Source organism: Hipposideros armiger, unplaced genomic scaffold (genome assembly GCF_001890085.2).
Source record: "Hipposideros armiger isolate ML-2016 unplaced genomic scaffold, ASM189008v1 scaffold_466, whole genome shotgun sequence".
Taxonomy (NCBI): domain Eukaryota; kingdom Metazoa; phylum Chordata; class Mammalia; order Chiroptera; family Hipposideridae; genus Hipposideros; species Hipposideros armiger.
Genome location: NW_017731816.1, coordinates 359247 through 385211, shown reverse-complemented (window position 1 = coordinate 385211; position 25965 = coordinate 359247). Strand labels below are relative to the sequence as shown.

General features: G+C 54.7%; 1 protein-coding gene across 9 annotated transcripts in view; it reads left to right on the top strand.

Moving 5' to 3' along the window:
• Nucleotides 1-25965, top strand: part of PAK4 (p21 (RAC1) activated kinase 4) — a 57621-nt gene that overhangs the window by 26173 nt on the left and 5483 nt on the right. For 2 of the 9 annotated variants that reach the window (XM_019666312.1, XM_019666317.1), the window contains exons 2-5: nucleotides 19667-19740; nucleotides 21038-21295; nucleotides 24130-24588; nucleotides 24799-25236. In XM_019666312.1, the coding sequence (XP_019521857.1) occupies nucleotides 21092-21295; nucleotides 24130-24588; nucleotides 24799-25236 (1101 nt within the window). In that variant the 5' untranslated portion in view covers nucleotides 19667-19740; nucleotides 21038-21091. Of the gene's footprint in view, nucleotides 1-10481; nucleotides 10731-13268; nucleotides 13380-17754; nucleotides 17920-19106; nucleotides 19258-19392; nucleotides 19568-19666; nucleotides 19741-21037; nucleotides 21296-24129; nucleotides 24589-24798; nucleotides 25237-25965 lie in introns of those variants that run through there. The other 7 variants (XM_019666314.1, XM_019666313.1, XM_019666315.1 and 4 more) reach the window with 7 other exon arrangements.

Below are 25965 nucleotides of genomic sequence, written 5' to 3'. Positions count from 1 at the left end.
AGTGTCACTGGCCCTCATATGTGGGATCCGAACCGGGGCCCTCTGGCATCCCAAGCGAGTTCTTAACCATCGCGCCACTCGGCCGGCCCCCTGGGTGACTTTTAAAATAAATTTAATTAAGTTTTAAAAAAAGTGAGTAGATTGAAAAAATTCTTTAGCTGTTCCTAGTAGGGCTTGGTATCCAGGTACAGCAGAGTGGGGTGGGGGGGGTCCTGAAAGACTGAAGTTCAGGAACTACTGGGAGCAGCTAGGTCTGAGTGTTAGCCCCCAGTGGCCAGTGAACCATTGTCATAGACGCACAGCTTTGAGAGCTCCTGCTTTGCTAGGACTGTAGGTCCCCAGCTGAGAGCCATCCCCGAGCCCCACCCCCACCCTCACCCTCAACTCTGCTCCTTTTGGCCTGGCCTGGTGGTTAAGCCAGGTGGTTAGGGACAGAGCCAGACTCCTGCCCTGGCTCTGCCCTTGGCCAGCTGGGCCACCCTGAGCCGCTTTCCCATCCCCTGCCTCCCTCCTCCTGCATAACATGGTGGGGACTATACCTCCTTTGGAGGGCTGTGGTCAGTCCTCAGCCACCGCCCCTGCAGAAAAGGGCGTGGTGCGTGATGTGTGCTGCAGAGCTGCTGGTCTGCATTTAGTGTAGATCTCTTTGACCTCAACTGTGTTACTGCCCCTTCCCTCCCTGCCATGCTGGCGTCCTCGCACACCCTGGAATGGACCAGGAGGGCTCCAGTCCTCGGGCTTTTGCAGTGGCTATTCCCTCCACCCTCGGTGCTCTTCCCTAAATCCCCACATGGCTCCCTCACTTCCCTCTGGTATTGCTCACATGCCACCCCCTCAGACCTCCCTGGCTGTACTCTCTGTCCCCTCTTCTACTTGTCATGTACTTTTTTGTTTACTTGTGTATCGTCTTATCTCCCCCGCTAGAATGTCAGCTCCAAGGAGGGACTGTCTTACTCACTCCTGTGTCCCCAGTGCCTAAAAAGTGCCTGGCATGCACTGAGTGCATAGTAAAGAATTGTCGAGCATGTGAATGAAGGAGAGAATGAACATGGTTAAGTGAATGGACTTTGGCTAGGGTCAGACCTGCCATGGAATCCTGGCTCTGATACACGTGGTGACCTTGGGCCAGCACCTCCCCTTCCTGAGCCTCACCTTCCTCCTCTGCAATGTGGGGGCGTTAACAGCACCTGCTCACTGCCTTGTTCTGCGCTAAGCCTGCTGCCCGCACATAACGCTTTGTAGCTGGCCTCACTGTCGTCCTGTGTCTCCAGCACAAGGTACAGATGAGCCAGCTAGGGGCTTTACCATGGGGACGCTTTACCAAATCCTAAATAACTCCTTTCACTCTGTGTACCCAGCTGTGGTGCCCCAGGGCAGGCCAGGGCAGGGGCTGTGGTTGGGTGTGTTCCGAGGTCAGAATGGCTCCCTGGGGAATGTGATTCATGCAGGCCATGAGAGTGCTGGGATATGGAGAGGCCTGGGTTGTGACCGAGTCAGAGGGCTCTGGGGCCGGCTGCTTCCAGGCCTTTGTCTTCCTTGCAGGAAGCAGGCCAAGAGCTACAAGGGCCAAGGAGGCCTGCTGCTCTGATTACAGTAGCAGTTACAGCCTTGGGGGGGTGTGTGTGTGTGGGAGAGAGAGAGAGTACGAAAACACATGCATGCATAGATGAAGCTTCCAGCTGTCAGAATTGCTATCACTGGTGTTTCCTGAGCACGAGTGTAAAATATGACTTGTACAGAAAAGTGTATAAAACCTCCCTATTCAGTTTAATGAATGATTATAAAGCAAACACTCATCTAACAATCACCAGATCAAGACAAGGATCGTCAGCACCACAAATGCCACCTCCTTCATGTGCTCTTTCTAGCATTAGCAAATAAATTCAACCCTGTTTTCTTCTGTTAATTATTGCCCCTTTTTTTGTGTATTACAAAAGATTTCAGGTGCCCCAAGAGAACAGAGAATCACCTGATGAACCTCCTTGGGCCCACTGCCCAGCTCAGAGAAAAAACACTCTTACCACGGTTAAAGTGCCTAGGTACCCAGGACCTCACTGTGGTCTCTCCTTGGCTTCCCCAAATATTATCCTGTACGGTTCTACAAGCTTTTAAACTGTATGTAAATAGTCCCAGGCCACCAGGACTTGGCTTGCTCTCAGTATTTTGCACTTGAGGTTTCTCCAGGTGGATAAATGAAGTCCCATGCCCATAGGGATGCTCCCAATGTGGGCCAGAGCATCCCCCGCCCCTAACCCCCAGATGAAAGCAGCCTGCCCTGCTGGAGCCTCAGGAGGGCGCTCTGGGGCTCTTCTGCCCCAGGCCCTAAGCAAGGCGTTTGGAAACCACTGCCTCAAATGAAAGTGGGCATTTCCTGTCCATGGAGGGCACTGCTGGCTTCACAGGTCACCAAATGGGATTCAGTTACAGGCTCTCGACATGTAAGGGGCCTTCCCTAAGCACCTGTAAGGTAGGGAAAGGGCTCTCGTTACCATCCGGGGTCTGTCTATACCATGGAGGGGCCTTCCCTGGAAACAGGCAAGACACCCCTCCACATGGGAATGGATTGGGGGCTGCAGGTGAGAGATCCTCTTCTTTTCCCCTGCATCCCCTGCCCCTCTGCTTCCCCTGAGGGTCCTGTTTAGTGAGCTCATCTCAGCTTTCATGGAAATGCCCTCTGGGGTGGAGGTTACTATGAACAAGGCTCTGGATCTGGAGGCCTGGATTTGCCACCTGGCTCTGCCACCTCCTAGCTGGGTGACCTTGGGCATGTGGCACCCTCAACCTATTGGCCTCAGTTTTCCCATTTATAAAATGGGATTGTATAAAGGTTATTTCATCCATGTAAAGCACTCAAAAGAGAGCTGGCACATGGAAACCTCTTACTAAGTGTGAGCTGTCAGTATTATTGCATTATTGCCATTCACTCATTCATTTTGTAGATATTCACTGTGTACCTCCTCTGAATCCAGCCTTGTGCTAGCTGATGCCTGGGACAGGCTGGTGACCTGAGAGCCGAAGGCCCCGCCCTTGTGGAACTTGGAAGTTCAGTGAAGGAGACAGACACAGCACCAGGCAGTGACAACCCAGAGTGACCTTGGGGAAAGCACAGGCCAGAGTGTCATGGCTATGGTGGTGGAAGTCCAGAGGTTTGTGGGAGGTCCCGGCTCTAGGAAATCAGGGAGGGCTTCCTGAAAGAGGATACATCTGAGCTACAGACTGAAAGAGGAGTAGAAGTTAATGTGTGGAAGGGTGTTTCAAGGAGAGCGAACAGCATGTTTAAAGGCTAAAAGGTGAGAAAAGGTCTGGCATTTTTAATAAATTACTATTTTTAATTAAAATTTTTTGGATAAGTGTAGATTGACATACAGGTTTTTTGTTTTTGTTTTTGTTTTTTTTAAGATTTTATTGGGGAATTGGAGGAGGGGAACAGCACTGAGGAATCGGGGAAGGGGAACAGACAAGTTGCTGTCCTTTTGTTCTTCAGTCTAGTTGTGGAGGACGTCGCTTTACTGGCCCATGTTGGTATTATCATTGCGCTCTTCCCAGGTGAGGCAGATCGGTCGCCAGCCACTGGACGGCCGCTCAAGGCAGCTCTTGGCAGCTCACACTGGCTGCCAGCTGCTCACGCCAGCTGCCAGCCACTCACGGTAGCTTATGGCAGCCCACTGCAGCTTCACTGCAGCCTACACTGTCGCCGGCGACTCACTGCCACCCAGCTTCAGGTTGAGCTGTAGTTCACCATCTTAGCTGTAGATGGTGCAGCGTCACTGGCCCTGCTGTGGGATCTGAACCGGGGCTCTGCTGCTCAGAGCTGGTGTCCCAAGCCAACTCTTAACCAACGCGCCACTCGTCCGGCCCTGACATACAGTTTCAAGAAATAATTCAGAGAGAGCCCCTATACCCTATATCCAGTTTCGCCAGTGGAAACATCTTGCAAAATTATAGTTAGTACAAGACCACAGCAGGAAATGTGATATCAATACTATCAAGATACGAACATTCCATCAAAACTATCCTTCATAATGCCTTTTTATAACCATATCCCCTCCCCTTCCCTAACTCCTGGCAACCACTCATCTGTCTGTTCCCCATTTTTATAATTCTGTCATTTCAAGAATGTTATATATATGGAAACATACTGTATGTAACCTTTTGGGGTTGACTTTTTTTCACTCAGCATCTTCTCTGGAGATTCATCCAGGTTGTTGCCTATATCAATAGTTCATTCCTTTTTATCGCTGAGTAGTATTCCATGGTATGGATGTACCATGGTTTGTTTACCATTTACCCATTGAAGGACATCTGAGTTGTTTCCAGTCTGCGGCGATTACAAATACAGCGGCCATAAACAGCCACTTACAGGTTTTTGTGTGAACAAAAATTTTTGTTTTTCTGGGACAGATAGCCAGAAGTGCAGTTGCTGGGCAGTTTAGTAGTTGCATGTTTAAAGAAACTGCCACACTCTTTTCCAGAGTGACTGTACCATCTTACATTCCCACCAGTAGTGTGTGAGTGATTCAGTTTCTCTGCACCCTCACCAGCATTTGGTATTGTCACTGTTTTTTACTTTGGTTGCTCTAACAGGTGTGTGCTGATAACTCATTGTGGCTTTCATTTGCTTTCCTCTAATGGGTATTGATATTGAACATCCTTTCAGGTGCTTATCTGCCATCTGTGCATCCTCGTTGGTGAAATGTCTCTTCACGTCTTCTGTCCATTTTCTAATTGGCTTGTTTGGTTTTTTTACTGTTGAGTTTTGAGAGTTTTTTTTATCTCTTCTAGATACTAGTCCCTTGTCAGATATGCAGTGTATAAATATTTTCTCCTAGTCTGTAGCTTTTTATCCTCTTCACGTGGACTTTTGCAGAACAAAAGTTTAATTTTGATGAGGTATACTTTATTAATTTTTCCTTTTATGGATCATGTTTTTGGTATCAACTCTGAGAACTCTGTGCCTAGCCCTAGACCCCGAAAATCTGTTTTCTAAAAGTTTTATAGTTTTACATTGTACATTTAAGTCTATAATCCATGAGTTAATGTTTGTACAAAGTGTGAGTTTGGATTAAGGTTCTCTTTTTTTGCATATGGATCTCCAGTTGTTCTAGCACCATTTGTTGAAAATGCTGTCTTCATTGAATTGCTTATGCTTCTTTGTCAAAAATAAGTTACCATAATGAGATACTACTTCACACCTACCAGGATGGCTATTATCCAAAAAAATTGGAAAATAACAAGTGTTTGGTGAGGATGTGGGGAAATTGGAACCTTGTGCATTGCTGGTGGGAATGTAAAATGGCGTACCACTGTGGAAAACAGTGCAGTAGTTTCCGAAGGTTAAATACCATATGACCCAGCAATTCCATTCCTAGGTGTATATCCAAAAGAATTGAAAGCAGAGACTTGGACAGATATTTGTACACCAGTGTTCATAGTTGCATTATTCACAGTAGTTAAAAAGTGGAAACAACCCAAGTATCTATTAACAGATGAATGGATAAACAAAAGGTGATATATACACACAATGGAATGTTATTCAGCCGTAAAAAGGAAGGAAATTTTGATATATGCTACCATATGGATGGACCTTGAAAACATTATGCTGAGTGAAATGAGCCAAACACGGGAGAAATATTGTAAGATTCCACTTATATAAGGTCTTTAGGATAGGCAAATTCATAGAGACAGAAAGTGGAAGGGAAGTTACCAGGGCCTGAGGGCAGGGGAAACGGGGAGGCACTGTTCAACGGGTACAGGATTTTTGTTGGAGATGATGAAAAAGTTTTGGGTGTAGATAGCGATGATGGTTACTACACAACATTGTGACTGTATGTAATGCCACTGAATTATACACTTTACAAATGATTAGAATGATAAATATGTATATTTTACCACAATGAAAAGAAATCAATTTCTTTTCTTTTTTTATTTTTTAGTGGTTGGACATTTATATAATTTAAGAAGTGGTCCCCTTGACTAGCCTAGTACCACCTGGCATGATACATAGTTAATATCATATTATTGATGATATTCCCTATGCTGTACTTTACATCCCCATGACTACTTTTAAAAATCAGTGTTTTAAAACCCAGTTGGTTGTATTTGTGTGGGTCTGTTTCTGGGTTCTCTCTTCTGATCCGTGTGTTTATCCACACTGTCCTGATGACTGCAGCTACCTAGTAGGCCTTCATATTGGAGACAGTGAGTCCTCCCACTTTATTCATCTTTTTCAGAATTGAGCTATTCCAGGGCCGGGGACCTGGCATTTTTGGAGCTCCTCTCAGGCTCCTTTGTGTGGAAGATGGCACTGTCGTTTACCCAATTTCAGAGTCAACCCTTGGCACCTGCCTCGTCCTCAGCCCCCATATCTGACTCATCAGTAAGTGTTGTTTTTCTTGGCAGACATAGCTCTGGCCTGTCCCCCACTCTCCATGTCCAGTGTTCCTGGCTGCCTTCGTCAGTTGCCTGGAGCAGTACTGCAGTCTTGTCACTTGTCCCCACACCCACTCAGGCCCCTTTGGTCCCATCCTCCACAGACAAGGCAGCCGGAGTTCCATCTTCCAAATGCAGGCCTATCCTCAGCACCTGCCTCCTCCCCCCGGCTTGCCCTGTGGCCTGGCTCCACCACGTCCTTGTCCTCAGGCAGTGTATCTCGGCTGACTTTCACATTTCATTTGTGTGATCCTTCACGCCAAGTCCCACTGGGCAAGGACCATGCGACACCCACCTACCCACCCACCTCTAGCCTGGGTGGCACATGGTGGCTACTCATTGGATCTCTTTTGATGGAATCCGTGAATGTAGGAAGGAATGCATGCTACTGGAGCCAATGACTGGGGAAGAGAGTGTGGGGAATTGAGGCCGAGAGGTGGCTTTAGCTGTGCAGGCCCCAAGAGGCTTTCAGCAGGTGAGGGACATTGGGTTTACAAAGGCCTCTCTGACCCCACAGGAAAATAGGCTATGACTTTGAAGAGACACTTAGCAGAAACGGAATTCTGGTGGCTTTTATGACTATGAAAGGATGTGCATCCTACTAAGCAGAAAAAATGCAGATGAAAACTAGGCCGACAGGGGCCAGACTTCACCCATCTGACTGGCAAGGATCAGAGAGTTTGACAGCACCCTGGGCCACGAGGCCCTCACACCGGCAAGCTTGGTGGTGCTGAGCTCTTCCTGACAGTCCCACTTCTAGGCGTTTGGCCCACAGGCACATCGGCATATCTGTGAGATGACATCTGCACACGGTTATCATTGCTGCACTGTTTGTAAGAACGAGCGTCTGGAAACCACCAACCAGGCTCCTTGGGGACAGGCTCCAGGCACCTCGGCCCTTCCACGCAGGGCTGCGCTTTGCAGAGATCAAGACATGGAAAGATCACTAAAACATATACCGTATATATTTTTCTTTAAAGTTATATTAACGTTATACTAATAAATATAAAAATATAAATAAATGGAATAAAATTTTAAAAGAATATAAATTGTTAGTATACTTGTACATTGCTGGAAAGCACATAAAGCATAAATGTATAGCATAACCAATTACTAAATATAAAGGAAAGATCCACGTAGCGACCCTCCAGATGAAGAATCAGCTGCCAGCCCCACGGAAACCCCTTCCAGGCCCTCCCCACCCCCAGGGGCAGCCCCTCTCTTGACTTCTGAAGCAGTCACTGCCTTGCTTTCCTCTTTGGTTTTACCACATCTGTACGCACCCACCCCTACACAGCATATTTAGGTTTGTCTGGTTTTGAACTTTTTTGGAACAAAATCCTAGGATGTGTTATATTTTGTTTCTCCTATTTAACACTGTAGCTGTGATCATTCATTGTCACTGTTGTGTACTGTTCCATGGAGCCAGTAGCTCACAATTTATTATCCTTTTCCCGTGGACGAGCATTGGTTTTGTTTCCAGCCTCTGGCCAATTCAGACCATGCTGCATGAACCTTCCCACACATGCCCCGAGGGCCCAAGGGACGCATTTTGCTGGGTAGGTACACAGGAGAGTGCTTGCCAGGTCGCAGGTGTGCGTCTTCCTCTGCTAGATCCTGCCAAACTCCTGGTGCCAGCAGCACAGGAGGGCCAAGAAATGTTCTTGAGAAAAGCAAGGTGCAGAGTGTGTGTGGTGTGCTGTCATTTATGGTTTTTTAAAAAGCATGCAAGTGTATTGCGCGCGCGCGCGCGCGCGCACGCACACACACACACACACACACACACACACACACACACACACACACACACACACACACACACACACGGGTAGGCTGTCTCAGAAAGGAAAAAAGAGAAACTCTAGTAGAGGTTGCCTCCAGGGCCAAGCTGGGCAGGCCAGGAAGGGCCGTCCTATCATTGTTCACCCTCTGGTGCCACTGGCTTTTGAACCACGTGCCCGTATTGTAAAGAGACACACTGAGACAGGGAGAAGGAAAGGAGAGAAGGGAAGAAAGGGAAGCCCAAATGCGGCAGAATGTTAATAGTTGAGAATCTGAGTGGTGGATTTTATGGGGGTTCATTGGTTTAATCTCTATTTGGGGGCATGTTTAAAAGTTCTATAATAAAGATCTATTCCAGTCTGAGAGGATCTTGGACGACCTCTCCCAGCCCCTGAGGCCTATCACCAGGAGAACCCCGTTTCCAGTGTCACTGCTGGAGGTGGGGTGCTCCCTCCCCCATCCTTCCCCTTGGGACCTAGTTTCCCCTGACTGGCCAGAACTGCCCAATCTCTGACCGCCTCCCCCACCAGAGCACAAACCAGCCTGTCCGGTTTGGGAAGGTTAGGGGAGCCCGCCCCATTTGGCTTCTCTCTGGGCGGGTGCCTGACAGGTGCTCCACCCTAGCGGGGGAGGGGTGGCTTGGGATCTGTGACTTTTGGCGTCCCCTACCTGCCCTCCTGTGGCCACAGGCCCTGCTGGAAGCCCCCAGCTTGGTGGGCAGGTGATAGACAGGAGAGGGGTAGAGGGGCTTCCCGGCCCTCAGAGCCAGCGCAGGCCTCCTGGTCTGAGTGGTAAAGTCTTGGGGGGAGTTGACTGCTGTAGGAACAGTCAAGGTGAGGGAATGGGAAGGACACAGGTGTCTGTCCTTCTGCCCTCCTGGGCCACTTAATTACTGTTCTCACTGGGCTCACTCACTGCCACCTGCTAACCCAGTCCCTGCCACTCAAAGGACCCCCCTAGTGGGGGAACAGTCCTACTCGGTGTCAGTCCCCAGGCAGGGAATTTTGTCTAGTTTGTTCACTGAATTCTCAAGACCTCCAGCAGGCCTGCCTTGTATGTGCTAGGAGCTCAGCAGGTGTGTGAACCAGTGGGGGCGATAGACATCAGAGACAGTGACAGCCTGGAGGGGCAGCTTGGGGTGTCAGGGAGGGCTTCCTTCAGGAGTGGGTACCTGAAGTAGGGCCCGAAGGGTGACTAGGGATGAACCAGGCAGCCCAGCCCTTGTCCCCTAAGTCCCCTATGGCAGAAAGAAACTTCACACCAGGAGCTCTGACCTGGGCCTGGAAAGGCCCCATGGAGGAAGTGAGATCTGAAGGGGGTGGAGGGACAGAGCCACCACAGCCCCTTCTCAGTGCCCCCTCCTCCCAGTCTCTGAGCTCTTTTTCTCCTCTTCTGGAATGGGGGTTCTGAGCAGGCCAGCCTGCTGCTCAAAGTTGGTTCAGGGCACAGGCACTGGGACAGATGGCCTCCCTTGGAAGGTGGGCACCTAACCTCCCTGCCGGGGGCCTTGGGCAAGTCACTCAGCCTCTCCGGGCCTTAGTTTCCTCTGTTGTAAATGGGCCTGATGAAGTACCTATCCATTTAGGACAGCAGTGAGGTAAAATGACTGAATGCGTGTCAATGCTAAGAGGAGGGCCTGGCCCAAAGTTAGTTCTTCATAAACATGGGCCACTTATTTTCAGAAGGGTTAGTTGCATCCTGGCATGACAGAGCAGCATGGCACACAGAAGTCCCAGCCCTCCCCGCCTTTCTCCCCATTCCCGCCATCCATATCGCCTAGCCCCACTCTCACACCTAGAGATGGCGATGTGGGGCTCACCATGATCTGGGTCTTCCCCTCCTGGTTAGGCTGCAAGTCTCAGGTTCGTCCTCATAAGTGAGTGGGGCAGAGGGGGAGAGACCCCTTTGTGGGGCCCGCTCGAGTTCTTAGCCTCACAGCCTGGGAGTGGGAGGAGGAAGGAAGAGAGCAAGCCCCCCATCTCCAGCCCCCCCTCCACTCATCCCATGTTCCTCTGTCCTTCCCCTCAGCCTAGGTGGTGATTTCAAACCTGATGGCCCCATAGCCTGGCATGAGGAGCAAAGTGGGGGTGCGTGTGCTAGTGGGGGACTGGCCCTGTGAAGCAAGGGCTGTGGTTGGGGTCCCCTGTTCCTGTGTCATTGCCGAGCCCCTCCCTCTGCTGGGGCAGTTGTGGTCATGTGGCCCAGGCTCTCCAGGCTCTGCCCCGCCTCCTTCTAGCTCTCCCTTCCCCCCTCCCCCTTCCCTCTCCCCATTCCCGTGGGCTGGAGCCACAGCCGAGCTCAACTCCTGCCAGAACTCCTGCCAGGGCAGGGCCGCGTCACCACCCGCTGCCGGGGAGGTTGGGGTGCAGAGCCCAGCCAACTCTCCTTGGTGGGCACCCGCGTTGAGGGCCAGAGGAGCCCCTGGATGCCTGCTCCCTGCTCTCCCAGCTGGAAGTCTCTCTGTCTACTGGCCTGTCCCACTGAGGGTGGCCCAGGACCAAGGGAAGAGGATGGTAGAGGTGAGCTGGCCCTGGCCTCAGGCAGGAGAGCTGCACTGGGTGTGGGGAGGGCAGTTCTGCCGCCTTGCCACCCGAGCCAGCTTGAGCATGTGCGCGAGGGGCCACACCTTTCTTAGGGCCAGAGGCAGGGTCGCTGTGTTTCCACCGTACGTTCATGGTGGGGTGCTTGTGCCGGGGCTCATCATGTGTCTCCGTGCAGGGCCCTGAGCGGAACAAATTCCTGGGGTCTGGTTTGCATGGGGGTAGTGCTGAGGGGCTGTGCCTCCCTGGGTCACTCTGGGTGACCCTGGCGTTGGCTGTGGGTGTGTGCCTGGGTCTGACGTGAGGTCTCATTACCTTACCTGCCGGGTGTGGGTCTAGGGTGTGTGGGCCATGTGGCCTGTGTGTTGGGAAGTGTCCCTCGGTGTGTGTATGGGGTCCTGGGTCCGCCTTTCTAGGAAAGTCTGGCAGTTATGGAGTGTCTGTGGAATTGTGTGTCTGTGTCTGGGTTTCTAGGTAGTGGCCCAGGTCTGTATCGTGTGTGTCATTGGTGTGTGTCTGTGGATCTCTTTTGGGAGTGCCTGCATCTCCGGGGGGGGGGGGTGTCTTTACGGTATTTGTGGAGGGGTCCTGGATCTGTGGCTTCTTTGGGGACCCAGCTGTGGGCTGCCCCAGTGCACTGGCCCTTCCATGCTGAGAGCTTCCTCTGAACTAGGCCCCCTTCTTTAAGACTGCTTCCCCCATGTTCTCCAGTTGATGCCTCCCAGTTCCACCCGGCTTGCTCTGGGGGGCCCATATCCCAGAGATGGGAGGTGAGGCTCAGGGTGGGATGTCCCCAGGCCCAGGCTCCTGTACAGACCCGCTGGGGTGGAGCTGGGGCAGCTGCCTCTGCCTCTGGCTGCTCAGGCAGTTTCTGTGCCACCACTGTGTGTGTTCCTGTGCATCTGTGGTTGTGTGGCTGGATGTCCGTGCTGCATGTCTGTGTCATGGTCTCTGCAGACAGCCTGAGTGCTGTGGGGCATCTTCATGTGCTTCTGTGTTTAGGGCGCGTGTGCGAGTGCGTGTGCGTGTATGTGTGCATGTGTGAGTGCGTGTGTGTGTGCGCGTGTGCGTGTGGCAGGGAGTTGCATGGCAAGAGAGGGCTTGGGTTCCAGAGACCTGGGAGGCCTCCAGAGCCTCTTTTCTGCCTGTCCCCTCTCCCTCCTTCCTGCCTTGCCTTGGGGAGGAATGAATGAAGTCTAATCTGATTTCCCCAGTCCCTGTGGGCTCACCCACACTCAGGTTTGTTGTGGCATTCATCCCCACCCTGGGAGTCCCTGGGGGGTGAGGGGTACCAACAGTGCCCTCTGTGTCTGTGCCCTGTTGTGCCTGGCCAGGAGGGGAGGAGATATCCGAGCCTGGGGCTGCCAGAGGAGCTGCCTGGCCTCCCTGGGGGCTCTGAGCACTGGCCTGAGCCCAGCTGAGTAAAGGAAGCAGTGTCTCTTCATTTAGCCACACTTTGAGCTGTGCCCCCCTCCCCCATGCTGGGCAGGGCTGGGAACACAGGGTGGCTGAGATGGCCCAGGCCCTGTCCCCTCTGAGGTTGCCAGCCCAGCAGGAGAAGCAGACCTGTCCTCAGATAGTAGCAGCCCATTACACTCCCCATCCCAGCCCTGGAAAAAGTAAGACTTAACACAGACAGTAAGACTGGCCAGGAGAGGACTTGCCCAGCATCCTCTTTTATTTATTTGTTCTTTTATTCATTCAGCAGCGGCAGCAGCAGCAGCAGCAGCAACAACAACAACAGCGGCAGTAATAATAACAACAGCTAGCCTGTAGTGAGGACCCACTGGGCATCACACACTGTTGTAAATGCTTTGCATGTGTCATCTCATCCGATTGTCCCGACACAGTTTGCAGACAAGGACTCTGAGGCCCAGAGAAGTTGAGTCACTTACTCAGGGTCACACAGCTTGGCAGTGTGGAGCTGGTGCCTGAGCCTGGGCAGTCTGCCTGCTGAGTCCCTGTACTGGCACCGTCTGTGCGAAGGCCCGGTGGGGGAGGATGGCGCTGCATGTGGACAGAACACGGAGAACAGGGCTGCTGCTCACTCCCCAGATGGCCAACTCCAGGCCCTGCTTCCCAAGGCCAGCATGAACCCGATCTGTGTGTTTTTATGGGATTTCACCAATTGGGGGGCCTCACAGACTTCTGGCAGCATCCCTCACTATATGATTTGCCTCTTGCCTGTAACCCAGATATGCTGCCCCTTCCTCAGAGTCCCACCCTTAGGCCGCGTGGCTGGAGTGTGTCTCCCTGTGGTGGGAAAGGCTTGGGGAATGGGCTCCCAGTGGAGTGCCTCTTGTGTTTGGAAAGTTATTTAAAAGACGTAGGCCCCAGTTCCTTCTCAGGCATCAAGGTCAGACTAGGCAGTGTGGGATGTGCCCAGCGACTCCTGTTTGCCCTCTGCCCCCAACACCCTTCCCTGCTGTTTCTCTTCAGGGTCCAGACTCATCACACCGGCAAGGGCATCACTCCTTTGTCCCACAGATATTTACCGATTGCCTACTGTGTGCCTAGGTCCTGTTCTGGATGCAAGGGATACAGCAAGAACAAGACAAAGGCCCCTGCTCTCCGGGAGCCAACATTCTACTGGGTGGAGGGGTGGAAGAGGGGACCCACAGTCAACAGGTATATGATGCCAGGTGGTAATAAATGCCACAGAGAAATATAAAGAAGGGGTGCATATTTTGTCGGGAGGTCAGGAAAGGTCTCTCTGAGGAGGTTTTATTTGCACTAAGACCTGAATATCAAGCAAGGGTGAACCATGTAGCTCTGGGCAGAGGGACCAGTAGGTGCAAAGGCCCTGAGGCTGCAACGGGCTTAAAGAGGAGGTGGCCAGTGTGGTTGGAGTGAAGTGACAGGAAGAGAGGAGGTCCCAATGTTGGCAGGGCCTACTGGGCAGTGCTTGTTAAGTCGCAGTAGGGAGTTTGAGCCAAGGGGGAGCCTTTGGAGAGTTTTGTTTGTTTAACATGCCTCCAGATTCCCTCCTACCCAAGGCAGCCTCTCTGATCCTGGTTCTGGCCATTGCTCGTGGAGTTGTCCCTGTCCTGGTTCTTGTCCCATAAACCTCTGGGGTCTGTTGTCTGGAGTGGAGGCCTTGGCTGGACCGGGAAGTAGGAGGCTGAGGTGGCATCAACAGGGCCTCCTCCGTGGGTCAGCACGGGGGCTTCTGTGACCTGGTGCTGGGGAGCCCTGGGCAATTACTTCCCGTCTCTGGGCCTGTTTCCTGGTTTGGGGAAACAGGAAGGAAGAGGACTCGGCACATACCCACTTACTCACCCAGGAACTGTTCAGAGGGTTCAGAGTGGCCTGGTCTGCATGCCTGGCGCAGACCCAGGCCAGAGTCAGCACAGAAGCATGTGTGTGTCCTCACCATCCACTCAGCTACCACGAAGGGGTGACCTGCTCTAGGTGCTGGGATCCGTCTGTAACCAACTGAAACGTGGTTCCTGCCTGCATTGAGCCACAGACTTAGCGGGGAGACAGTAGACACACACACATCACCATGTAACATGTTAGGTTATGCTAAAGGCCAGGAGAGAGTGGACCAAGTGCTATAGTGTGCCAGGCACTGGGGGATGCAGTGATGGGCAAGACCAGACCAGGCGCCCGTCCCCAGGGAGCTCACATTCCAGCTATTACTAACGGTGGTGTCAGTCCTCAGCAAGTCCCGCCATCTCGACCTTCATAGCAGGCCTGGAGCCTGCCCACTTCTTCCCCTTCTGCCACCCCCATGTGGTTCCGCCTACCCTTGTCTCCCACTGGGCCATCACACCCTCTTTCTCCCTGGTTCCCCTGCGCCTGTCCCACGTCCAGAGTCCATGCCCCACACTGCCAGAGGGAGCCTGTAAACACCTGTGTCAGGCTCCATCCCTCCCCTGCTCAGAACCATCCTGTGGCTCCATCTCGCTCAAGTAAAAGCCCACAAGTCCCTATGCAATCTGCCCTCCTCACCCCCAGCTACCTGCCTGCCCTCCCCTCTCACCTCTGGTCCCCCCTCCCCCGGCTCCAGGTGCTTGGGCTCCTCTCTGCTGCTTGACTGCTGCAAGCATGTTCCTGCCTCAGGATATTTTCCCTGGCTGTTCCCGCTGCCCACATGGCTCCCTCTCTCCTCGTCCCTCAGGTCCCTGCTCAAATGTCACCTTCTCCGGAAGGCCCCCCCCTGACCACATCATTGAAAATTCTGACCTCCCCTTACCCTCCTGATCCCCGCTTTATTTTTCTCCTCAGCACTTATCATCTGACTTAACGAGCCAGTTTTCTGATTTATCTCATTTATTGGCAGCCTCCTTCCCCTAGAAAGTGAGAGTTCAGCCCTCAGTAGACAGTGATGGTTGGATGGTGGGTGGCGTTGAGTGTCATGGGGTCAATTGTGGGTAGAGTAGGTGTTTGCTGAGTAGGGGTCTTGGGTATATGGCAGTCCCAAAGCTTGAGGCGGGGCCTGGGGACCAGATGTGTGAGGATTCCTTGGGACTAGGCTCAGGGTGGGAGGGCTGAAGAGGGATTCGGATAGGGCGGTGGTGCAGGTGGGTAGCAAGAGCTGAGCAAAGGTGTGGAGGTGGGAACGGCGTGGGATGTTAAGGGGGGCAGTGAGCCTGCTGTGGGCCAGGAAAGGCAGCTGGACTCCCCATTCATCATCAGAGCACAGCCTAGGGAGTTAAGAGGGTAAACTGAGGCAGGGAGGGGGCTTCCTGCTGCTGGTAGGTAACGATCATTGCAGACGGGTGAACAGTAGCCAGTAGTAGAAACCCTGAGTGCAGGCTGGGGACAATGCATGCTTTGCGGTCCCCTTCCTGGTTTAGGGTTCCACATTGGTGAATATGAAAGGATGGCTGTTACCCCAGCCACATCCCCTGCTCTGCCCCTGGGCCCCTGGGTTCCAGCTGGGTCAGCTCCCTCTAGTGCCAGGAGCGCAGTTTTATTTAGAGCCTGGGGGGTGGGGCAGGAGTTTTACACACACACACACACACACACACACACACACACACACACACACACACACAACACAGCGGCTCTTGCTCTTCCTCCTGGGCTCAGGAGGGAGGGGGTACCATTTTCTTATGAAAGGCCAGAGGGTAGAGCAAGTCAGTGCTGGGTGACTGGAAAACCTGAAGCTTTTGCTAGGACAAGTCGGAAACTGCCTGTCCCACATGCTAAATACAAAAGATTTGTTTTTTTTGAAATTGAAACAAACATTTTAGAGTAGGATGCAAAATGGTCCTGTATTCTTGGGATCAAGCACTAGATTTCAGAGGCGCCTGTGTCCTGGCTGGTGGCTGCACACTGTCCTTCTTGGTTCTGTCTCTGGGGTTACTGGTTCACCCTCTCTGCCTCTGGTTTCCAGGGCTTTCTCTGCCAGTTTCACAGGACTGCCTGGGTAGAGTCTGAGGCCTGCGAGCATGGCAGTAGCGTAGCAGGCACAGATGAATCAGTTCATTTACCAAATGTCCTTGAGTGCTGACTATGGCCCTGGCCATGCTGCAAGCATTGGGGTACAGTGGGGAGCAAGATGGATGACACGCCTGCCCTGGTGGAGCTGATATTCTTGTGGGTGAGGCAGACACTGAAGAATGTCACACAAATGCACAGACACACACACACACACACACACACACACACACACACAATGTATGTGGTGAATGCAATAAGGAAAAATAAAGCAGGGAAAGGGACATAGAGAGTGATAGGACATGAACAGGGACATTTGCGCTCAGATGTGGGTGGAGGGAAGGCAGGAGAGAGCCATGTGCAAATCATTGAGAAGAGAGTTCCAGCAGGTGGGGCAGCCGCCAGTGCAAAGGCCCTGAGGTGGGGACATTTCTAGGGTTTGAAGAATATCAAGGAGGCCTGTGTGGCCAGGGCAGAGTGAGTGAGGGGGCTACGTGGGAGGAGAGAACAGAGAGGTGATCAGCCTTGGGGGCCAGCACAGGGTTTAAGGATGTCAGCTCTCAAGTGAATTGAACTGTGTTCCAGGCCCAGCTCTGCTTGGTGACCTTAGAGAGGGATTTCACCTTTGTGAGCCTCAGTCTCTGCATCTGCAAAATGGGGATGAGAATAGCTGCTCTACCGAGGTTATAGGGAGTCAGTGAGCTCAGCATTGGCATCTGTGCAGGGTCATGGGGTCCCCTTGTGGTGGTGGTGGTGGCAGTGTAAGAACTGGGGCGAGCCTCAGCGAGCCACATTGGTGGCAGGGACTGGCTTTTGCATATCTTTCCCGCTGCAGACTGTCATGCCAAAGGCCTGTGGAAAGGTGGGTGAAGAACCAAGGCGCAGGGGAGGACAGGGGGCAGGAGCCCCACTTGTGCTGTCTCCCACTACTCCTGGGGGCCTGGGACAGTCAGATAGGAAGTGGGGACCCTCCCCCTCAGAAGGGTTCAGAGCAGGAGAGGAAGGGCACAGTCCAGACAGTGGATGGGGCCAGGACAGCTTCGGAGGTGATGGTGACAAAAACAATAACATCGCTGTAACCCTCAGGGGAGGGCAGGCAGGAAAGAGCCTGGAATTTGGTGCCCAACCCCCCAGGTTCACATCCTGGATGCCCTGGACAAGGAGCACCCCTCTCTAGGCCTCAGGGTCCCCATCTGTGAATTGGGGATGATGAAATACCTATCTCACAGGTTATTGTGAGGAGGGAATGGGATTAGGCACAGAGAGCACTGAGCAGGGCTCCACACACTTGAATCTCTGAAGAGGCAGGTGCCGTTAATCCTGAGAACTGCTGGGGCCCCGGCTCTGGGTTAGACAGGCCTGGAGTCTCATGTCCACACTGCTACCAAGCTGTGTGACCTGGGCAAGTAGAGTGCCCTCTCTGTGCCTTGTTTTTTTTGTTTTTGTCTGTAACAGAAGCCTCATAATGACCCCTTCCTCCTGGGTCAAGTATGCAAATTAAATGGGGGACTCTGGGTTGAGTGCTTAGAGAGGGGCTGGCACCCAGTAGGTGCTCAGTAAGTATTGGCTGCTGCTCCAGTGATGACACACTTCCTTACTGTATACGATTGCCGAGGGGCCAGCCATCAGGACCTGTGCTGTCTGTGACTCATAAGAACTCTGGGAAGCTGGTGCTGTCGTAGTCCTCTTTTAACAGAGGAGGAAACTGAGGCACAGAGCGGCTGAGCTGCTGGCCCAGGGACACACAGTGAGCTCAGAGTTGTCATTGACCACTTCACAGGTACAGAAAGGGGGTGGCACAATGTGTAGCAGTAGAGCCAGGGTTTAGGCCCTGGGTTGTCTGACTCCCAAGTTCTGAGCTTGCTTGGGAACCCCAGCACCCACGCTTTCCCCCCACCCCCCACCCCCATTCCTGGCACAGGCCCCTCCCTTTGCGTAGTAGCTCCTTTCCCTTCCCTCCTGGGGCTCCCATAAGATCAGGAGTTTGGGGACTTGGTGGAAGGGGGGGGGCTGGTGTGGGAACCTGCTGTACTTGGAACTGCCCCAGGGTGGGGCTCCCGCCTGATCATTATAAACATGGAGAGTTCCTCTGTTTGTCCTGCCCTCCATGCAGTGCCCAGAGGGAAGGGGTGGCCCCAGGCAAATATCCGGAGGTGTGCCCCTCCACCCCCTTCCCCTGTGGGGTCACACTTGGCTGGGGGTGGGGCTGGCTGCAGTGTAGAGAGGTGGCTTGGGGGTTTATGGATGGGGGTCCTGGCTTGGCCACCCCCTCTTCCTGGCTGCCTCTTACCCATCCCATCTGGATCTTGAGCCCCTCCCTCTCCTTGGTTTAGTGAGGGGTCCCAGGCTTAATCCCATCCTGCAGAGGCCTCTGGCTGGGGGGTGGAGGATGGGCAGGGTAGAGAGTGAGAGAGGCCAAGGTGAGGAGTGAGCCCTGCCTGCCGCCAAAGCCGGGCACGTCTGGGAAGACAGTGAAGAGGTGATAGGACATGGGGTGAAGATCGAGGATGACAGAGCAGGCAGGATAAGGGAGGGGAGGGTGTAGGGACAAAGCAAGGAGCAGGAACTAGAAAGACAGCTGAGAGCAGAGAAGCTGAGAGAGAGGTGGCAGAGGTGACAGGGAGAACAGGGTGGGTTAGGGCCACCTATGGAAGCGTTGGAAGGAGGGATGGACTGTGTTCAGGGGGCTGGAGTGGGGGAGAGACACTAAAGGGGCTCCTGGCTTGGTTGGGGTTGTAGAAGGAGCTGAAGCAGAGGAAAAAAGACCCCCTTCCTGGCCAGGGTGGTCCCACCCCACATCCAGGCAGCTGGGGGCCCTGGAGCTGCAGGGAGACTGGGCCCACTCGGGGAGCCCTGGCCAGACCTGGCTCTGGCCACCTACTGGCCAAGAGGCCCAGACCAGTTGAGACAGGTTGGCTGTTGGGTCCCCACCCACCTCCCACTCTGCTCCAGCTGCCAAACCGGTTCTCCTGGATGGCTGCCCACTGATGGTTCTTCCTCTGAGCAAGGGATGGTAGCCTATTCGGCCTCGTCTCACAGAGCTGCTCCCACAGGAAAGGAGCAGCTCTCCCATGGGAGGAGAACCAGGGGATGGAGGGGCTGCATCCCAGACCTGCTTGTGAGCATCCTCATAGGTCACAAGACTTACTGAGCTTGGGGCCAACCTTGTGCTGGGCACTGTGCCAGGTGCTGGGAAGCCAGCCATGAACCAGACAAAAATCCCCACCCATGGTATTTCCCCCCCGTCCTTTGGGTCTCAGCTCACATGGCCCCTCTTCTGGGAAGCCTCCCCTTCTTTGCACCCTACCATCCTCCAGGTTGGGGATGGTGCTCCCTGACCCCAGCCCCAGCTACTCTGGGCTGTCAGAAGCTGCCTCCATCACCGCTGTGTCTCTAATACCAACCAGCACAGGGCTGGACACAAAGGAGTGAGTTGTGAGTGAGTAAGTGAGTGAATGAGTGAATGAGTGAGCGAATGAATGAATTAATGAAAAGTTGGTGATGAACATTTTTTCCCCATTTTACAGATGAGTAACCCGAAGCCCCAAGAAGAGTCGTCACCTGCCCAAGAGCACTTCTAGCACAGCCAGCATCAAACCAGGTCTGTGGGCGCCAGAGCCATGGTGTGGGACGGGGAGCAGGACCTGGGCCCCCGCCGCCCTCAGACCCTGCTAGGAGTAATCCTAACCATCAGAACAGCAAACTCAGGCAGGGCCCTGCCTCTGTGCCCAGCCCTGTGTTCAGCTCTGCTCATACTAACTTATTTACTCCTCACAGCAGCCCTATGGGAGTTGATCCAAAGCACAGAGAGGTTAAGTCACTTGTGCAAGGTCACATTGCGCTCTGGTGGTCTGGCTCCCTTTCCCATTGTTTCTCTGGTCTCCCTGTGGGACACCACCATCAGCGTGTCTCCCCTTCGGGCCTTTTGGTTTTTAAACCAGCTTTCATTGAACATTTACGCTGTACCAGAGTGTCTGGCTGGAGACCCCAGACCCTAAAGACAGGGTTTTGTCTGTTAGTATTCGTTATAAAGTGGGTCTTTCCCCACTGTGTGATCTTGGTGAGGGACGTCCCTCCTCTGAGCCTCAGTCTCCTCCTCTATAAAGTGGGCATGTCACAGTGAGGCTGCCTAGGCGTCGTGCGTAGGATGGGGGCTTAGTAACCATTTCTTGAACAAGTAACCAAAGGGGGGTGGTATTCCTGGCCAGAGCCTGAGCTGGGAAAGCAGGATGGTTGTGGCCAGGCCGTTAAGAACTGGTCACTGTGTGCCAGGCACTGTGCTGGGCATGGTATAGGACACAGGGAAACTGGGCAGATGAGACCTGCCCTGTGGCGTTGATATTCTAGTGATGAGGGCTGTAGATGCTAAACTAGTAAACACGAGCATGGACAGCAGAATTTCCAGAAGTTAAAAGTGCTGTGAAATGAAGTGAAGGAAGGATAGTGAGCCATGGGGGCTCTTTTACTTGGGGTGGTCCAGAAAGGATTCACCAGGGACTTTGAGACCTGAAGGAGGGGAGAAAAGGAGCCATTCATGGATACTGAGGAAGAGTGTTTCATGAAAGGAACAGCCAGTGCAAAGGCCCTGAGGTTTGAAACCCAGTGTGAGTGAGGGGAAGATGAACGCAGAGAGGTGACAGGAGCAGGTCGTAGGGTGGGCCACGTGGAGGACTCAGCTTTTCTCCTGAGGGAGATGGAGCCATAGGATGACTCTCAGAAGGGGAGGAACATTATCTGACTCAGGCTGTTCATAGGGTCCCTTGGGCTACTTATGAGGGACACACTGGAGGGCATGGGGGAGTGGGAGACCAGAGAGGGAACAAGATGGACAGGACCAGGGCAGGGCCAGAGGACTGGGAAGAAGCAGGCAGGTTCTGGTGAGCGGCCCCGTCTTGCAGGCCTGCCATTGGAGCCCAAGTCTGCGCTCTCCTGGTGCTGAGAGCCTCGGCGCCATGTTTGGGAAGAAGAAGAAGAGGGTAGAGATCTCGGCGCCATCCAACTTCGAGCACCGCGTGCACACGGGCTTTGACCAACATGAGCAGAAGTTCACAGGGCTGCCCCGGCAGTGGCAGAGCCTGATCGAGGAGTCAGCTCGCCGGCCCAAGCCCCTCGTCGACCCCGCCTGCATCACCTCCATCCAGCCGGGGGCCCCCAAGGTATGCCAGCACCCACCACCACCTCTTCACCCACACCAACCCCCACAGAGGGACCGCTGCCCTTAACCCCACACTTGACCCTTTGGCCAACACCCCCTCACTGACCTCCCCTCCTTATGACCTCCGAACACACACCCCAACCCTCCAGGCTCAGCTTTGCTCCCGACACTGGCCTTTTACTCACCCTTCCCTCACTGACCCCTCACCTTGCTTTGCAACACTGACCCCCAGCCCTGAGAGCCCCACAGTTACCTTGAACCCTTTGACGGTCCCCCTACACCAGCCTCTAAGTTGCGCCCTCCTGGAGCCTCACTCCTTGAGTTCTGTGCTCCTGTCCCCAGTGCCGCAAACTTGTCCTGGGACACTTGAGGGGGACAGACCTACTGATAGATGGTAACCACCCCAAGTGGTCAGGGCTGGGTTGGGGAAGCCCAGAGGAGGGGCCTCACCTGGGCCCAGGGTCCAGGCCCACTTCTTGGAGGAGGGGACACCTGAGCCGAGCAGCAGGGGTGCTGAGGAAGATGGTGAGGCAGCAGGGCTTTGAGAGGAGGAAGCTGCCCACGGGAAGCATTGAGGATATGGGTGTGGGGTGGGTTTTTTTGGGACCCAGGTCTGTTTCCAAGGCCCATGCTCTTAGCCCCTTTCCTGTCTGGTGGTCCAGGTGCCCAGGCGTAGCCTGCAGTTAGGGTGGCCTGGTGGCGGGTGAGGCCACGCCCAGTCCTATAGCCAGCCTGGGAGCAAGGACTTTATCCTAAGGGCAGTGGGAACAGGAAGGACCGCAGGCCAGGGGAATGCAGCCAGGGTTGTTCTGAGGGGTGGAGGTGGGTGTGCCGGTCAACAGGCTCAGCACCCGCCCAGGGGGCAGGCCTGCAGTTGACTCATCCTCTCCCAGTGCCCAGCTCAGCCTGGTGGGAAGAGGCCCCAGGGCTCAGCAAAGTGGGTGTAGACACAAGTGCAGAGCCCTCTCATCAGGGTCTCAATCTGGCGGCCCCCTGAGGTGTTCGTGTGTCCCGTGCAGGGTACTTCTGAATATTTTGAATTCTTTGCCACCGCTTAAAAAAGCAAGAGACTTCACATCCAAATCTCTGTTTCTGGCTTCTCATGACTGAGTGGCAGCTGCCCCTGCAGGTGGGGCACCGTCTCCTCCAAGCCACAGGCCCCACCCAGCCACCTCAATTTCACCCCCTTCCTGGTCCAGTGGCAGCTTGCATGCTGGTTATACACTCACTAGGGCGCCTCCTGAAACCTAGTCCCTGCTTGACCTGCCAGCCATGGGCCCTGCTTGAGTCTGTGTCTGCCAGGAGGAAGGGGTACTTTGTCTTAATTCACACAAAGGTGCCACATGGGCTAGCACTGTCCTAGGGCCCCTGTGTGGGCACTTGTGTTTGCTGCCCAGTCCTCTCAGGCCTTCCCCCAACCCCCAGGGACTTCTAACATTGAAGCCTGACCAGGTTCTTCACTGGACCCCTGAGCAAGGCCAGGCTTCCAGGGTGGCGGCCAAGACCCAGGAGAGGCAGGGGCAGGCCCCAGAGGGGCACTGTGGCCAGTGGGTATCTGTGTTTTCTGCCTAGTCGAGGCAGCACTGGCTTCAGGGTGTCTGGCAGCCCTGGGCCCATGTCCCTGTGTGCCACTGATTGACAGCACAGGGGTGGGGGCAATGTTCTCTGCTTCCCACAGCCTCCACCCAGCCCCCATCACTAACTCACTGGTTCAGCAAATGTTTATTGAGCACCTCCTACATACCCGACACTGTTCTAGGTGCAAAGATTTAGCAAGAGCAGAAACAGACAGGAAGACCCAATCTCTGCCTTCACGCACATTGCACTAAGGGAACAGGCGATGGACAGCTATACGTGTGCTTTCTGTCCACTGGTTTTGCGTGCTCTCAAGAAAAAGAAAGTGGGGAAGGGGAATGGGGAGTGCTTCGGGCTGGCATTTTAGATGGCTGGCCAGCAGAAGCCTCCCTCTGAGAAGCTGAGCTTCCAACCAAGACCTGAAGGAGGGAAGGGAGCGTGGGATACTTGGGGGAAGGTGTTGCAGGCAGAGCAAACAGCCAGTGCAAAGGCCCTGAGGTGGCAACTGCCTGTGTGTTTGAGAAGTAGCAGCAAGGAGGCCCATGTGCCTGGAGCTAAGTGGGGGCAGGGGAACCCTGGAAGCTCTGACTCAATACTTAAGAGAAGAGGTGGCCATGACCTGGACTGGGGTAGGGCCATGGAGGGTAAGCACTGGGTGGATTCGGGACATACTTTACACTCTGCCTGGCCTCCATGGGCATTCTCATTGCCACCCCCGCTCCTGGGGCACTCTTGCCCTACATTGGGCCCAGTCCTTTCTCACTCTCCCTGTACCCCACCCTCAGCCTTCCCTCAGCCTTCAGAGGAACAATGCAGTTTGGGGGTTAACAACCCTGGCAGGCTACAGAGGAAGAAGTGCCAAGCCATGCCCTGGCCCCAGCATCCTGTAATTTGCAGCTCTCCAGAGCTGATTATGGAGTGACATGGCCTGTGCCCTCCTTCCCTTCTCCACAGGAACCCCCATCCCCCAGCCAAGAGAGCAGAAGAAAGAAAGAAGGGTGCTTCTCAGTGGGGCAGCCAGCCTCAGGGTGGGGAATGGGGGAGCTGACTTCTCAGTGCTGGGGGAGGGGCTGCAGGGCCTCCCCGGTCCTGTCCCCACCTACCCAGCGCCATCATCACCCCATGGCATTTCTTCATTTGTCTCTGTCTTGTCTCTGTGTGTGTTGTGTTGTCCTGTCCTTGTATATCGGATTCACGTCCTGTGTCCCCTCCTCCTTGCCCGGCCCCCACCCCGCCATTGCCCTCGATCCCGGACCCCAGACCATCGTGCGGGGCAGCAAAAGTGCCAAGGATGGGGCCCTCACACTGCTGCTGGACGAGTTTGAGAACATGTCGGTGACACGCTCCAACTCCCTGCGGAGAGACAGCCCGCCACCACCTGCCCGTGCCCGCCAGGAAAATGGGATGCCCGAGGAGCAGGCCACCATGGCCAGAGGGGGCCCAGAAAAGGCGGGTGGCCAAGGCCGGGTCGCCAGTCGCAGTGAGGGAGGTGGCAGCAGTGGTGACCGGCGGCGGGTGGGGCCAGAGAAGAGGCCCAAGTCTTCCAGGGAGGGCTCAGGGGGACCTCAGGAGTCCTCCCGGGACAAGCGCCCCCTCTCTGGGCCTGACGTCGGCACTCCCCAGCCTGCTGGTATGGCCAGTGGGGCGAAAGTGGCAGCTGGCCGGCCCTTTAACACGTACCCGCGGGCTGATACGGACCACCCGTCCCGGGGCGTCCAGGTAACCTATCCCCCTGCCCCAGGACCCCACACCGTCCCCTTGCCCAAAGCTTTCCCCATCCCCACACACTAGCTCCAACCTGTGCCCAGCCCACTGTCCATCTCCATCCTGACCACTGTGTGTCTGTGCCACAGCTAGGCTCATCTGCTCAGGAGAGCAGAGCTGGCCCCTGGCCCCTCCACTGACAGCTTCCTCTCTTTTCTGTTTCAGGGAGAGCCTCACAACATGGCCCCCAATGGGCCATCAGTGGGGGGCCTGGCTGTCCCCCAGTCCTCTTCCTCCCGGCCTCCTACCCGAGCCCGCGGCCCCCCCAGCCCTGGAGTGCTGGGCCCCCATGCCTCTGAGCCTCAGCTGGCCCCTGCAGCCCGCACCCTCGCCGCCCCCACCGGCCCCCCCGCCCCTGGGCCTCCTGGCCCCCGATCACCACAGCGAGAACCCCAGCGTGTGTCCCATGAGCAGTTCAGGGCTGCCCTGCAGCTGGTGGTAGATCCTGGTGACCCCCGCTCCTACCTGGACAACTTCATCAAGATTGGTGAGGGCTCCACAGGTGTCGTGTGCATTGCCACCGTCCGAAGCTCTGGCCGGCTGGTGGCTGTCAAGAAGATGGACCTGCGTAAGCAGCAGAGGCGAGAGCTGCTCTTCAACGAGGTGGGTGCCCAGCCTCCTGCCCTGCCCTCACCCTCCTCCCGGTGTTCCTCCCATGCTGCCCTCTCCCTCCTCCCAGTGCTCCTCCCATGCTGCCCTCGTCTTCCTCCCAGTGCTCCTCCCATGCTGCCCTCGCCCTGCTCCCGGTGCTCCTTCCACCCTGCCCTAGCCCTCCTCCCGGTGCTCCTCCCATGCTGCCCTCGTCTTCCTCCCGGTGCTCCTCCCATGCTGCCCTCGTCCTCCTGGTGCTCCTTCCACCCTGCCCTAGCCCTCCTCCCGGTGCTCCTCCAGGGATGGGAGAATGGGCTTCAAGGCTAGGTTTACCCATGGCTGGCATCTCCTCTCCTCACTCCTCACATCTCCCAGGCTGTCCCCTCTGTTCCCATGATACCCACAGCCATGTCACTATTCCGTTTGTCCCTGGCCTGTCTCTGACCCCCAGCTCCAGGCCCCCTGGGCCTACTGAACCCCACCTTCTACGTGTCTCCCTGGCCCCTTATACCCACCAAGTCCCAAACTGTCCCCAAAGTGTCTCCCCTAAATCTCACCCCCCTCTGGTTCCCTATCTCAGTGAGTCCCCAACAATCCTGTCCGCAAGCCAGGGCCCTGCCCTAGCCTTCTTCTTAGGCACCCCTGCCATGCCACCCGCCCCCGCCTTTACTGACCCTTGTAGCATCCTTTGTGCCCTGACCGTCTTGCCAGATATTTGAGATCCACCCCCATCTAGGTTCT